General features: G+C 36.8%; 1 protein-coding gene across 1 annotated transcript; it reads left to right on the forward strand.

Annotated features, from left to right (window-relative positions):
- The first annotated feature begins 1,499 nt into the window (after positions 1-1,499).
- On the forward strand, positions 1,500-10,264 carry LOC144436933 (uronyl 2-sulfotransferase-like). Its single transcript, XM_078125801.1, has 8 exons — positions 1,500-1,786; positions 4,761-4,810; positions 5,434-5,586; positions 6,066-6,145; positions 7,025-7,160; positions 7,945-8,042; positions 8,543-8,700; positions 10,071-10,264. The coding sequence occupies exons 1-8, from the start codon at positions 1,624-1,626 to the stop codon at positions 10,262-10,264; spliced, it is 1,032 nt and encodes a 343-aa protein (XP_077981927.1). The 5' UTR covers positions 1,500-1,623.
- Positions 10,265-14,493: the final 4,229 nt, after the last annotated feature.

Raw genomic sequence — 14,493 nt, forward strand, 5'->3', positions numbered from 1 at the left:
TGAAATAAAAGGCATTCATTTCTCTAACTAGGTGTTTGGCGACATGTATAAACAGCGTCACGTCTGAATGCAAACACAAATTAACAAATTCAAGACAATATCACACCACACCACACCTTATCACATCGTTGCTTAGTTCATCCTTGGAGGAATTATACTGACAGTATAATTCCTCCAAGGTTCATCATAGTATATCTGCTAGGCCTCGGATGTTCTTCCGATAGAATACGACACACGCCCAAACATCGCTATCGAGGATGGAACATCAAACTTCGTTCGCTTATAGTATCGAAAGAAAGCCCGAACGTCTAGCAGCAAGACTACATAGTCTAGTGATGTGACCTGAAACTTGGTAATAACCTAAACATGTAATATAAACTATCCAAACAGACATGATTTATCATAGGTCTAAAAATAAGTGTTCTAACAATGCCAGGACAGTGTATCGTCATGCATCGGCGTTGACATGTTATTTTTTTTAGAATAGTTTAAAATTACATACTTGGCAAATAAGGCCTCAAATTCATACCCATACCATCTGAGCCTGACTTACGTATACCTCAATCTATAAATATTCAAAGACACACGATTCTTGGTATTATTGGTACACACGAAAAAAAACACGGACACATTTCAATGTGTAGATGTCACCACAACCCTGTCTTTAAATGGGTTTATAAAAGGTGAAACAAATAAGATACTGAAGAACTTGTAATAATAACCCCGACTCTCTTTCTTGCTAAACGACATGTATTCGAACAAAAACGAAAAGAACGAGAATAGAGTCAAACTGAAATCGAACAATTTTCGCAAATAAATGAACATTCAGACAAGAATATATATGTCCAAAACTCATTGAACAAAACATTATTCGTTGCATCTTACAATCCATACTTGAAAGGACACGAGATAAGAAAGGCACTTTTGAAAAAAAAAATGGTATCTTATTTTAATAGCCAAAATGAAACACTTATTATAATGTTCCCAACATAGCCTATGTGAGATGCTGAAACAAAGACCTGTCACAAGAAACATTAATCAACAGACAGAAAAGGTCATAAAGACAACACACAAAACAAAAATGAATTAGTCGACATACTGGCCTCTTTATTTGAGGAATCAAATCACTAATTGAAAGCTAACCTGGGGCATAGAGCCTCCACCCACAGAGCTGGCTAGGGAGATAATCCCCATATGACTGACGACGAAACTAAAGGTAGTTTCGTAACCATGGTAACAATGATTGTGATGAGTCTTGAAACTGTTCTTGCGCAATAATCAATGATCCATCCCTAAATGCATGCGTAAAAAATAGTGACCGACCCCTAAAAACACCAGCCCACCTCCCTGTAAATTCTGTCCAGTCCCTATATATCATAGACACGCGATCTGTCAGTTATGTTCAGTGATGAGAGATACGAAATCGCGCCCTCCGACGGTGTGGTTGAAGAGTGAGTTCAAACGAAACAAGCAATACTTTATTTTCAGACCACAACAAAGGTCATTGAACCTCTTGTCGATATGCCACATCGTCTTGCGGATAGTCGTGAAGACGTGAGACACATGTATAGTCTTCGACGAATCGTGTAGTGTATCAATTCTCCATTTTACAGTGTAACCGGCATGGGCAATTCATCATTGTTTCAAACGAGACTAAAGGGACCTGTATGTGCGGCAGTAGGGGTACTTGTCCTATTATCAATGCTATTCACATTGTATCCGTCGGATAAGTATGCAGATAGCTGGATCAGGTTTGGAATAAACACCAAAAAAGGGTCAATATCCGGTACGTTAATTTCTTACTGTCAATTTGTCCTCATGTTGTGTTGTGTAAATTTAACAGTTAAAAAAGAGATTGACAAATCTGACTACATGTACGTCGTAAGGCCAACTTCAACATGTATACTCTATGACTGTCGTACAACCTCTAGTCTAGAGGATATCCGTGGTATTGAGTGTAGGAAAGGCTCAAACTCACGGATGGCCTAGACTATGCAACTTAACCTCGGGTCACAATAAAATATGTGTATGTTTGTACAGTGGTCTACAAAGGGACAATGCTTTAACAACCACAAACATTAGTACTCAGAAAGTGCCTTTCACCGGTCACGTGAAACATAAGGAAACGGTGACCCGTGACGGTACTCTCTGAATATTCCCAGTAAATACTTAATAACGCGAACATTTTGTACTAGGACCATCCTTGAACCGAGTCTTAACCCACAAGTGACTGTGATTCCAACGCTCTGGTGAATAACGTGAATGGGCGTTGTTAAACATGTATTTGAATGGAAGGAAAGTCCGTATCTCAGTGGTCTGAGTCCTTATGTAATATTAGGGGTACATCATTTGATTTCGGAGGGGGGGGGGGGCTGGAGGATTTTCGAAGCAGGAAAAAAATTGCTGACCAACTCATGACATAAAAAAATTATTTCTAGGGTATGAGCTAAATAAAATTTTTGTTGTGTTTCAAGTGCAAAAACTAGCTACAAATGTCAAATTCCCAGGTACATGTGTTTCTGGCACTTGGCTTCCTCTAACTTCTATTCGACTTTGATTGCCTACTTTCCAATTTTACTAGTCAGCATTCATTGCTACCTCTTACTTTTGAAATAAGCTACATTCGTTACGTAATTCAGTTTCAAAAAATTAATAATTACACGACCCGGCGCAAAGTCACATTTAAAGCATATATTTGTTTTGTTTTTAAATTTGGTGTACCCCTACTTGGCAAAAAAACCCCGAAATTGCAACATTTTTGCTGTTGGGTCCAAATCCTCCAAACCCCCCCCCCCCCCCCCAATCAAATGGTTTACCCATCAGTGTAGGAATAGCTCTGGAAATATGTTATGTTCTCCGAATACTCCAACACGTCTCCGTCCACTTACGAAATGTGTCGCAGTTCTTGGAGCGCATATTTCCAGAGCTAGTTCCGAAAATACAATGGTGCACGTTAGAGTTGCTAAATTCATATTTTAACATCATTGCAGCATGATTATAATGTAACTTCTCCGTACTGGCATGACACAAGGAATTCAGGATCAGGTTATAGCATGACGCTGATATTTAACTTAGTGGGCGGTGACACTGATGATGCCTCGGTCTCACTCGTCATTTTGCTGTGTTTATGTTGTCATTTCACGGAGACTGAGTCAAGAAATTGCGTACCAACTCCATTCAGATCCAGTCATATGGTGATTTTTTTGTATTTGCTCAAAACTTTTTCCTTAATATTTATCGTCTTATGTAAGAATATATAAAGGAAATTAAATGTTACGGGTCTATTTTTTCAGTATGGACTCGCCACGTCCATCGAATTAGGTTCAGTCATAATTATCTCTAGTCTAACTGCTAGACCTCGGATGTTCATCCGATACAATACGACACACGACCGAACATCGCTATCGAGGAGGGAACATGTTCGGGCAAGCCCTCACTGCGAACTTCGTTCGCTTATAGTATCGAAAGAAAGCCCGAACGTCTAGCAGCAAGACTAGATTATCTCGTATTTCACTGAATATGATTAGTTTTCAATTATTTCAGAGGCCAAATTATATTCTTTCAGAGGCCTACTTTTATATATATCTATATAATCTATTTACTTACTTACTTACTAATGTAGTATATTATGTATGTATGTATGTATGTATGTATGTATGTATGTATGTATGTATGTATGTATGTATGTATGTATGTATGTATGTATGTATGTATGTATGTATGTATGTATGTATGTATGTATGTATGTATGTATGTATGTATGTATGTATGTAGGTGGTATTATTTATTTATTTATTTTTGAGGATGCTCAGCTACAGCGCCAGCCATGCGTGGATGCAGTCATATTATTATGTTGTGAGCCTCCGATGTTCCAAGTTTTTTCGAATCCCTCAGCAAACTGTGTAATGGTACTATGATGTGTGGGATGGGTCTGGTGGGGGATGTGCGCGTGCGCGTAGGTATGTGTAATACTTGTGTTACTGTGTGTGTGTGTGTGGGGGGGGGGTCGTCCCATTTCATATTGAGTTTATTTTCAGAGCATGTTATACTTCAGTGTTGTTCAGTGAAAAAGTTGTTCATGGCAGTGCACTGAAATAATGTGTCAAACATTTTTCCACGTGTTTTAAAACATTAAAGAGGCCATATGGATGAGGATTGGGTATTTATTTTGGATTTTGGATTTATAAACAATGTTACCATGGCTTCCTACTCGACAAAAGTCAATGTAATACACCATTGTCTTAGTCTGTGTTTGTCATTTAATACATTGCAAAAAGCTCAAAAATGTGTAAAATGTTTGTTATTGTACGTACAATAACAAACATTTTACACATTTATTATACTTTTGCAATTCATTGAACTACAAACATGGACTTGGTATATGCTGTGTCACGTTGATTTTTAAGTAGGAAGCTATGAAAAAAAATGTTCTGTAAAGTAAAAAATATCCAAACCTCATCCATATGGCCACTTTAAATGCACACTGTTAATTTTTTTCTTTAGTGACACTTCTGTACGCACGTCTACTATACAATCCATGCCCCGGTAATCCTATATTCGACCTGATCATAGGTTTGAAATAGTATGATGGCATAAAAAATCATTGGAAAAATAATGACACGTAATTATACTCAATATTCACATACATTGTTTGATTAAGTGGACCTTGGAATAATTATACTGTAATTACTCCAAGACTGAAGAGTGGACTGATTGATAACACCAGTTTCCTGTGTTTTTTTTATCTCTCTATTGCAAAGGTCAATCTAACGCTTCTGTCAAGTTCGAAGTTCCAATGACGTCAAATTCAGTGAGTAATGTTGACTGTTAATTTTATCACTAATGAATATAAGATTTAGAGTCGCCTTTGTTTGATATGTACCCGGAGATACTCAGATATACATACCATCTACAAGTAATGTAACTGTAACCATGGGTTTATTAGTGGGAAAGGTTGAGGTCGCCATTACTGTAGGGGTCATAGTTGGAATTATTTCCTGGATAAGTGTGCCAATATGTAACTTTATAGTTGCATTGCACATGTTACGGTGACTGGACTTTTAAAGATACGTCATGTCGTTTCGCCCTCAACGGCGGGTGGAAGCAAGATGTGTCGGCTCCCTGACATGGCACAGGTGCACAGCGTCTCTCTCTAAACCCTGTAGACATGTATGGTTTCCTTTGTACTCTGCAATGCTCTGATGGATATTACAACTAGTACTATACTTGTTCACATAAAGAAATGTCATGATATGAATGAAACTTGAAATGTGGGGAAGAGAGTCAATACTCTGTATAATCTGATACTAGTATGTGTGTGTGTGTGTGTGTGTGTGTGTGTGTGTGTGTGTGTGGGTGTATGTGTGTGTGTGGGTTTGACTACATTTATGACAGACGGTAGGCAAAGTTTACCCCTTTATTCGTTCCATTCAGGCGACGGATTTGATATTTTACAACAAGGTCGGGAAATGTGGAAGTAGGTCTCTCGTCTACCTGCTCCGACTTCTTGGTAAGAAAAATAACTTTACTGCAGCTGGTGAAAATAAGACAAGAAATATGACTGAGACAATGCAGAGAAGTGAACAGGTTAGTTAAGTTGTCTGTCTGTCTGTCTGTCTGTCTGTCTGTCTGTCTGTCTGTCTGTCTGTCTGTCTGTCTGTCTGTCTCTGTCTCTCTCTCCCCCTCTCTCTCTCACACTGGATATATGTATGTATGTATATATGTATGATTGTATGTATGTATGTATGTATGTATGTATGTATGTATGTATGTATGTATGTATGTATGTATGTATGTATGTATGTATGGATGTGTGTGTGTGTGTGTGTGTGTATGTATGTATGTATGTATGTATGTATGTATGTATGTATGTATGTATGTATGTATGTATGTATGTATGGGCTTGCGTGTCTGTTATGCATCGTACATCAAAGTATATGAGAAAGACAGTATAAATGAAGTAATTGTCAGTATTCCGGCTATATCTGCCTTGTCGGATGGTAATTACTATAAAATGCCTGCGATATTAAATTGACAGCATTTCTTAACAATTCCATCATTTGCAGGCCGCTTTGGTACGCATCATAGAAGACTTACCAAGACCTGCCACATTTTATAAACAGACCTATTTCATCGATTTTAAAAGGTACACACAGCTTACTTTTATTGAGTCACATACTATGAGTCATCGAGGACTTGACAGGTAGACAGTATTGTGACATTCCTTCAAGCATGCTAGATGTCGTAATCGCATTTTCAGATGTCTGAATCTGCAAACATTGTAATAACGTGTAATAATATGTCGTTATTGTTTGTAATAATATAACTGCACACAGGACCGTCCAATCAACTGACAGCAACAAACCCATACATTCAACTGTCAATCAATCAACCAAAAGTCAGCCAACCAGATATTTCGTGTTTGGATAAATTTTACTCTGTAAGCTACTCACTAACTTCGTTATCAACTAACAGCTTAGTTTTAAACAAACAAACAAACAAACTAACTAACTAACTAACTAACTAGCTAGCTAGCTAGCCAGCCAGCCAGCCAGCCAGCCAGCCAACCAACCAGCCATCCAAATAAATAAATAAATAAATAAATATTAATACATAAATACATTGCGTACCTGTCTACCTAGACCTACCCAACCCCACCTTGTTTAACCTTGCTTACCTATTTGCCTACTTGCTAACTTAACAAAGTAAATAGGGTACTAACTAATCAACTACTAGTAACTAGGTGACTGAATAATCGTCTAACTAAATAACCAAACAACCAATCGTCTTATTGGTGAGTAAAAGACAAAACTACAATGGCAATAGCAGTTAGAGTTGCGAAGACTTCGCTATAGCTAAGCTGTACCTTACTAATTCAACATTAAGTGTAACAAAACGTATCCACCGTAGCTTCTAACTCTACCTTCTTGGGTCAGCTTATTCTCTTTGAAAACATTACGGTATTTCTTCAACAAGGCTGAGTATAGACGTATAGAAGAACGATACATTTGCAATTTATTTTAAGGTTTGGAGAACACAACCCGACGTACATAAATGTCATACGGCAGCCACTCAGCAGACTTGTATCATATTACTATTTTGTGAGATATGGAGACGATAAAAATGATAAGAAACATTACCAAGGTGACGATTTTAATCAGGTAGGGATAATTGTTTATTCTGAACTTCCCTAATATGAGTTTCTTTTTTATTGCATGGTTTTCTCAGGTTGCCTTGTAGCAATTGTGTGGCATTTAGCTGTTGCGTTTTCCTGTTTCTTTTCGCGATCTCGAATCACTATTTGGTATAAGTGTTATCCTGTTGGGAAATGAAATAAAATAAAATACGTGTACTTAGTTACACTCGTAAATAAAACATGCATTACAGACTCGTTAAAAAAAAGAGCATAAAATTGTACAAGTAACAAGACTGAAATCAGTTACAATGAAAATTGTCTTCTTTTCAAGGATTGTCATATGAGCTATGGTTGCTGTTTCGATGTTACATATCATATCATATCATATCATATCATATCATATCATATCATATCATATCATATCATATCATATCATATCACATCACATCACATCATATCATATCATATATCACATATATCATATCATATCATATCATATCATATATCATATCATATCATATCATATCATATATCATATTATATCATATATCATATCTCATATATCACATATCACATATATCATATCGTATCATATCATATCATATCATATCGTATCATATCATATCATATCATATCTCATATATCACATATATCATATCGTATCATATCATATCATATATCATATCATATCATCATATATCATATCATATCATATATCATATCGTAAGAAATCAGTGCTGTAAACAATTTTTGTTGTAAATGATTCAGTGTTAGCTCTAAAATTATGCCGTTCTTGTCGTTGGTTACAGACTTTTGACGAATGTGTCCTTCAAGGTAATGAAAAGTGTCAAAACAACTTCATCTTTCGAATAATTCCTCATTTTTGTGGACAAGATAAAAAATGTAGGTGAGGAAAAACCCTATGATTTTCTTTATCGGGCAAAGGTCTATCTCAATGTATAGATGTATAGCTACAACCCTTAACACTCATTGATATAGTACTGTTTTCATATCAATATTAAACCTCAGACCACTAGTGGTCTGAGATTAACCAAGCACTTGGTTTTTCCAACTTAGACAATTTTGTAAAGAGTGTTTTCTGTTAACAAACAACAAACTCTGAGATTATAGTGACTGATAGCATTGCAACTATGATTACATTTAGCTCTCAATGAGATCTATGCAATGTTTTATGGTATAGTCTATAGTCATTGACTACTTAATTACTTTGCACTGCTCGCACTGTTAAACTTTACACATTGATTACATTGAGAGACAATACACACTTTGCTGAGGATTACAGCGATTGCAACAGTATACTTGAATTATAGATCTCGGAGGGGGTCCCTCCAAGATATATCCTTGAATGTACATATTCAGTAAATAAATATGTTTTTTTTTCACCAGGGAACCTACAAGATGGGCAATTGAGAAAGCTAAAGAAAATGTTGAGAAGTACTTCCTTGTTGTTGGTCTAACAGAAGAATATGACGAAACGTTAAAATTATTTGAAAAAATGATGCCTCGATTTTTTGAAGGGGCGCTTAAGATATTACAAACACCAGGTAAGAAGCACAGTTAAAACAAAACAAACAATAACTGCTTTATAATATATCCCACGTACTAGGCTGGCTGGTCCGCCGTGCAAACCCTCTCTCCACAAAGCCTTCGAACCCAGTATTCAAATGTTTGATTCAATTTTCACTGATACCATATATAGTCATATGACGTCACACCTATGCTATGTTAATTACGTCACATAATGCGTAAATTATACTACATATTGTGTCAAGTTACATGAATGTGACCTCGATGGCCATGTGTGGAATGTGACCTTTTTGCTCAAATATCATCAAATGTCGAGACTGGGATAGTATGTTTATTTTATATTGATTTTTCCTCACAGTTTCAGACAATACGATGTACAGCGAAAATACTTTGAATGACTAAGTTTACACAGGAGAACTCGACAATCCATCTTGCTACTTAGACTGAGTTCGTAATTTCTTACCTCACATTCTATATGATGAAAAAAAATCAAAAAATTCAAAAATTCATGTTCTGTATAATAAGCGACATATATATGAATACCAATATGCCTTGCACCGTACTTTAGATAGACGTTCTTATTGTCTGTCTATCAATAATCGTGTTGCTGCGAATATCAAAGTTTGTTCAGGTACATCTGTTTGTACGATATCTTGTTAGCCAACTGTTTCTCTAAAAGAGCATTTTCTCGGGAGAAATCAAAGTTTCCAGGATTATTGCCTGAATTCCTTTCAGATAATATATACTGTGTGTACACCAAAACAACTGTTCAGGTTGAAAACAAGTTTCATTGAAAAGACGAAATTTCGCTTCCGATTCTCAGAAATGGTCGGAACGTTTTTCTTTTAATCCAGGCACTGTATTTCTCCAGATGTTCAGCGGCTCCTCGAAAATATGAATATTCATCATCTAAGGATACCATTTTTATAATTTAATTACGGACGAGGAAAAAATTCCTAGTCGACGTCTGTGGATTAATATTTCTGAAATAATTGACTGTATCGAACCTACTGACACTAATTCCGCCAGAGAGGGCGAATAGGGAACTTGCAAACCCGCCATGTTGAATGTTGCATCATGGGAAATGTGATAATAAATACTAATAAATTGGTATTGTAAACAATACTGTTACATTGTTTGCAACCACCAATGATCAATTCATAGTTACCCGGACAATTGTGGGAGTTTTTTTTTATAGGTAGCTCCAGATTAGGTATTACGATAACCACAGATACTCCCATAGTCCTTTGCGTCTGAGCATGCTCAGTCTGGATTACAAGTTCCCTATTGAATATTTCGTGCTATCATTGTACGTAAACACACACATGAGTAACGACACCACATATATGTTAATGATAGCCATGGGTTTCGTTTTCTTCTATTCTAGGTGCAATACGAAGTACAAAAACCAAGAAAAAGATTGAACCTTCAGCCGAAGTTGTAGATATAATGAACCAAAGACTCGCCTTAGAAAATGAATTCTATGAATTTATACGACAAAGATTTTATCATTTAAAGGCAAAGTATGGAGTAACGCAACATTTATCGTCATTTCGATTTCCAAAGATAGAGGTCCATTGATTCAGAATTGAATTAACGTTTTAGATAAATTAAAAAGAATAAAAATGACAATTTGATAATGCTTCGTATTTTTTGATAAACATGCCTCGTCAATTATCTGAAGAGTCTGGTGGTTATGATATGCTTTGGCTCCCTGATGAAATCGTAACACCGATTTATCAGCGGGGGACTACGTACTTCGATCCGCAAAAAGGCTGTTAGAGAGATGTCATATGTCAGGGAGCTCAGGGAGAAATAAAAATACTGTAGAAATGAAGTGCATACATATATAAGAAATGCCAAAAAAGAGAATACTGTGACGGATTAATTCTAGAAAACCTCCTTTAACCCGACAAGCTATAACATTGCCCAATGTCCATGTAAAAAGTGTTGACGAACTGATTACATTGACGACAAGATTATGCCACATGTGTATGATTACATGTATGGTCAAAATGTTTTATTTTGTTTTGTTTTCTAAAAAACTTCCTCTACAACTACTAAGTTGTTTGGGCTGAAATAGTAACATAATAGTAGTACCAAAAGAAATATTACAGTTGTGCTACAGTAACAAAAAAAATTGTACTCTTTGTAGTTATTGTAGGGGGCAGGATATTGTGCACTTTTTTCCCTTTTTTTTGGGGGGGGCATGAAATTGTTATACTTTTGAAAGTTGGGGCTGTGAAATTTTGGTCACAGTGGATGGGGGGGGGGGGCAGGAAAAAAAACAAGTCAGAGATAATTTCTCCCCAGCCCCCCCCCCCCTGCCGTAAATTCTGTCCGGTCCCTAAAGTGTACCAGAAGAGTCACTACGTATACTAGTACTTCTTTGAAGACATTATTCCACCCATACTCAGATTTCCCATAATCTTTTTTTTCGGGAAATCGTGGATTTTAAATGTAAAGCAGTTATTTATTCGATGCACATTTAAGCATATATGTTGTGATATTATGATGTGTGCTAAATCAAAATGATCAGAGGTAAATTTTAACTGAAAATAAAACACACAAACACAGAATTACGTACAAACATGTATTATGCTACTAGCGCCCTCACAACTGCAATTTGATTTTCCATCTTGTCTGATAAAGTGTGAATGTCGGGAATCTTTAAAGTTACATACTATAATATATAGTGTTCATGGTATTTTAAAGTTGAGAAGGGGTTTAAGTTGTGGATTGACATATCACACTGCTAATTCCCCTGTTACAGAGTATAACATAACCGACTTTCCATGCCTGCTGCACTATAAGCGCGTTCCCATGATTGGCCATCATGATTGCGATTGTATTACGTCAGTGCGTAGCTTTGTTGACGTCCGTGACGTCACGCACAACTGTAGTAGCGTTTCGGCCATTCTATCAACGATAGACTGCATCGTAACGCCTTCAATGAAGACGGATTAAAAGAAAGGAAAAAACATAAGTAAAATGGCAAGTTACACGCCTGGACCTCTTCGTCGCTTTGTGGCACCCATTTGGTTGCCTGTTGTAAGTTTCATACTTCTTCTATTTTTCTAACAAGAAAGTGGCGTTTTTTTAGTTGCAGGTACGACTTTTGAAAAAAGTCTGCAACATGATTATTTCGATCAAAATGGATAACATAATCCACACTGGTTTAGCTTAAATATTATTCCGCAGTTTGTTTGTTTGTGTGCATCCGTGGGTTTCGGAATATATATATATTATAATTCTCCTGTTTCTGTTTTTATTACATTACGTGACATTGCATTATGGGACATTACATTACAGTACATGATAATTATTACATTACATCGCATTGCCATTGGCTTGACTTTTGTATAATTATATGGGTTTTTTTCTGGGAATCTCAATTTTAAAAGTGAAGTAATAGAGGTAATTGAAGAAGCAAAAGGGCCTAGTGTCGTTTAAAAAAATAATTAAACATCGTTGTCGTTCACGCCAATTTTACTTTTGTAGACATTCATTCCACCTTTTCCGTTCCATCACCAGGCACATTTGTTAGGCTTTCAAAAGGAGCAAGCTGTATGTACCTGGGATGCTGATGCCAAACTAAAGAGGCGTCAACGTCGACGAAAAATACAACGGGCTAGGAGAAAAATAAGACGTCAGGAGCAAAGAAGACTAGACCAAGTTTGTTTTGTTCATGTCTGTGTTTAGCTGCACTCGTCGGCCTTCTCTCGAATGAGGGCGCTCCGTCATGGTGTATATTTTATAGACTGTATATGTACAATCATGTTAAAACTGTACAATTTCGGTTATTGTTGTCCAGCCTATAGGCCATTTTGTTTGCATAAAATGCAACTCTCCGAGCACTGTGTGTCTTTCATAATACCATTGCATATACGATAACTCAGGGCTACACATATTTCAGGGTCAGCACCAGTAACACTGGCAAATATAGATGAGAGAAAATATGATTGTCCTTAGTTTAAAAAAAAAAGGAAGGCCTGACCATTTTATTATGATTTATTTGTCTTTTCTTCATTCTCTACTGTATAGTTAACTATTGTGATCGACCATCGTACTGAAGTAACTGGAAAGACATGCAAACAAATTATCTTCTTTGAGCAGTTGAATGATTTGTTTATGTCAAACTTGTTGGATGGCATCTACATGGCAGTAGGATCTATTATGCAACTGATTGATAAGGTATTTGAGTCATGGGCTTCTGCATACAGGTGTGTGTGTGTGGGGGAGGGGGAAGGAATTACACACACACACACACACATACATACATACATACATACATACATACATACATACATACATACATTACATACATACATACATACATACATACATACATACATTACATACATACATACATACATACATACATACATACATACATACATACATACATACATACATGTACATAACATACATACATACATACATACATACATACATACATACATACATACATACATACATACATACAGACAGACAGACAGACACACGCACGCGCACGCACGCACACGCGCGTACACACACACACACACACACACACACACGCGTACGTACGGACGGACGGACAGAGACAGACAGACTGATGACAGGCAGACAAAGGTATAATCACAAACCACTGCTTGTGTTTAGTATTTTAACACAATGCTCAGTTGACCAGATATCGTTGCTTGGCCAAATTTCAATTGACAAACATAAAGTTACCAAACCATGGATAAAAAACATTCTATTTTTACCTTTTCTTATAGACTTATCTTCGCCCGATACCAAAGACAGAGAGGAGTGCTTGTGGTTTTCTTGTCATTCTCTGTGACGAAACGGTTTCAATAATTATTTACCCTTGGCGAACGATAACGGTTTACATTTATTCAAAGGTAAGGAAGTCATCCTCACCCTTCTCCTCCACTCTAATCCGTGTCTCACGAGTACTCACTTGTGTTTGTCTGATCTCCCTCAAACTCCCCCCCCCCCCCCATTTTTTTTGCACGATATGAAACAACATCAAATATGATGCTTATAAACTCGGGTGCCTGGGGCTTGAGTGCAAAGCGAAAACAAAACTTCGGAGTTTGGCAAAGTAATAACTCCATAGAGTAGACCATATCAGTACAGGGTTCAGCACTCTGAAGACCTTTACCTGGCCAATCAAACTGCTCCAAGATATATCAGCCTTCCATGCATTAATAAATATTGAAAATGTCATTGAATTCATTACAGGTGACCAGAGAAGTTAAAACAGATGTACTTACAGGAGGGATTCGCGTTATCACTCATAACTTCACTAGGAGTATATGGTGAGCGTTACACTTTTTTTGTTACCATTCAGCTTTATCTTGCAAATATACAAGGCCTCCCAAAGTCGTTTCTCTGTGTAATGTGGAGTGAGGGAGCTTCTAGTTTTTTTTATCAAAATTCCAGTTGGTATTGTATGTGAACAACCGGTACCATCACTGTAAAACAACAAGTAACCCTTGCGGCTTTGGTACAGCATGTACATGCACCACCAGGAGGCTCTGTCAGCAAAAAATATGTTCTGGTTTGCTAGAATGGTGGCCATGATTAACATACATGTAGTTTATCAAATTGCAATAGATGTTGCTGGAATTACAGGCAGTAATGCATTATGAAGTGATTGTAACAATCTCACTATGGGGTTGGGTAAGGATCTCACTGCCCGGGTGTCATTTGCATAAAAACACTTCTAAGTTCTAGAAAGAGCCTAGTTATGTAAATATGTTTGGAAGAATAGTTAGCACTTCCATGTATTTACTCTTTATTTTCTGTCCACAGTAATAACG

Source organism: Glandiceps talaboti, chromosome 6, assembly GCF_964340395.1.
Source record: "Glandiceps talaboti chromosome 6, keGlaTala1.1, whole genome shotgun sequence".
Lineage (NCBI taxonomy): Eukaryota > Metazoa > Hemichordata > Enteropneusta > Spengelidae > Glandiceps > Glandiceps talaboti.

Excerpts from the sequence above, each read along its gene's own strand:
- LOC144436933 (XM_078125801.1), top strand. The coding sequence starts at position 1,624 with ATGGGCAATTCATCATTGTTTCAAACGAGACTAAAGGGACCTGTATGT. Across the intron at positions 1,787-4,760 it reads CAAAAAAGGGTCAATATCCG|GTCAATCTAACGCTTCTGTC; the intron begins GTACGTTAATTT and ends TCTATTGCAAAG. Across the intron at positions 8,701-10,070 it reads TAAGATATTACAAACACCAG|GTGCAATACGAAGTACAAAA; the intron begins GTAAGAAGCACA and ends CTTCTATTCTAG.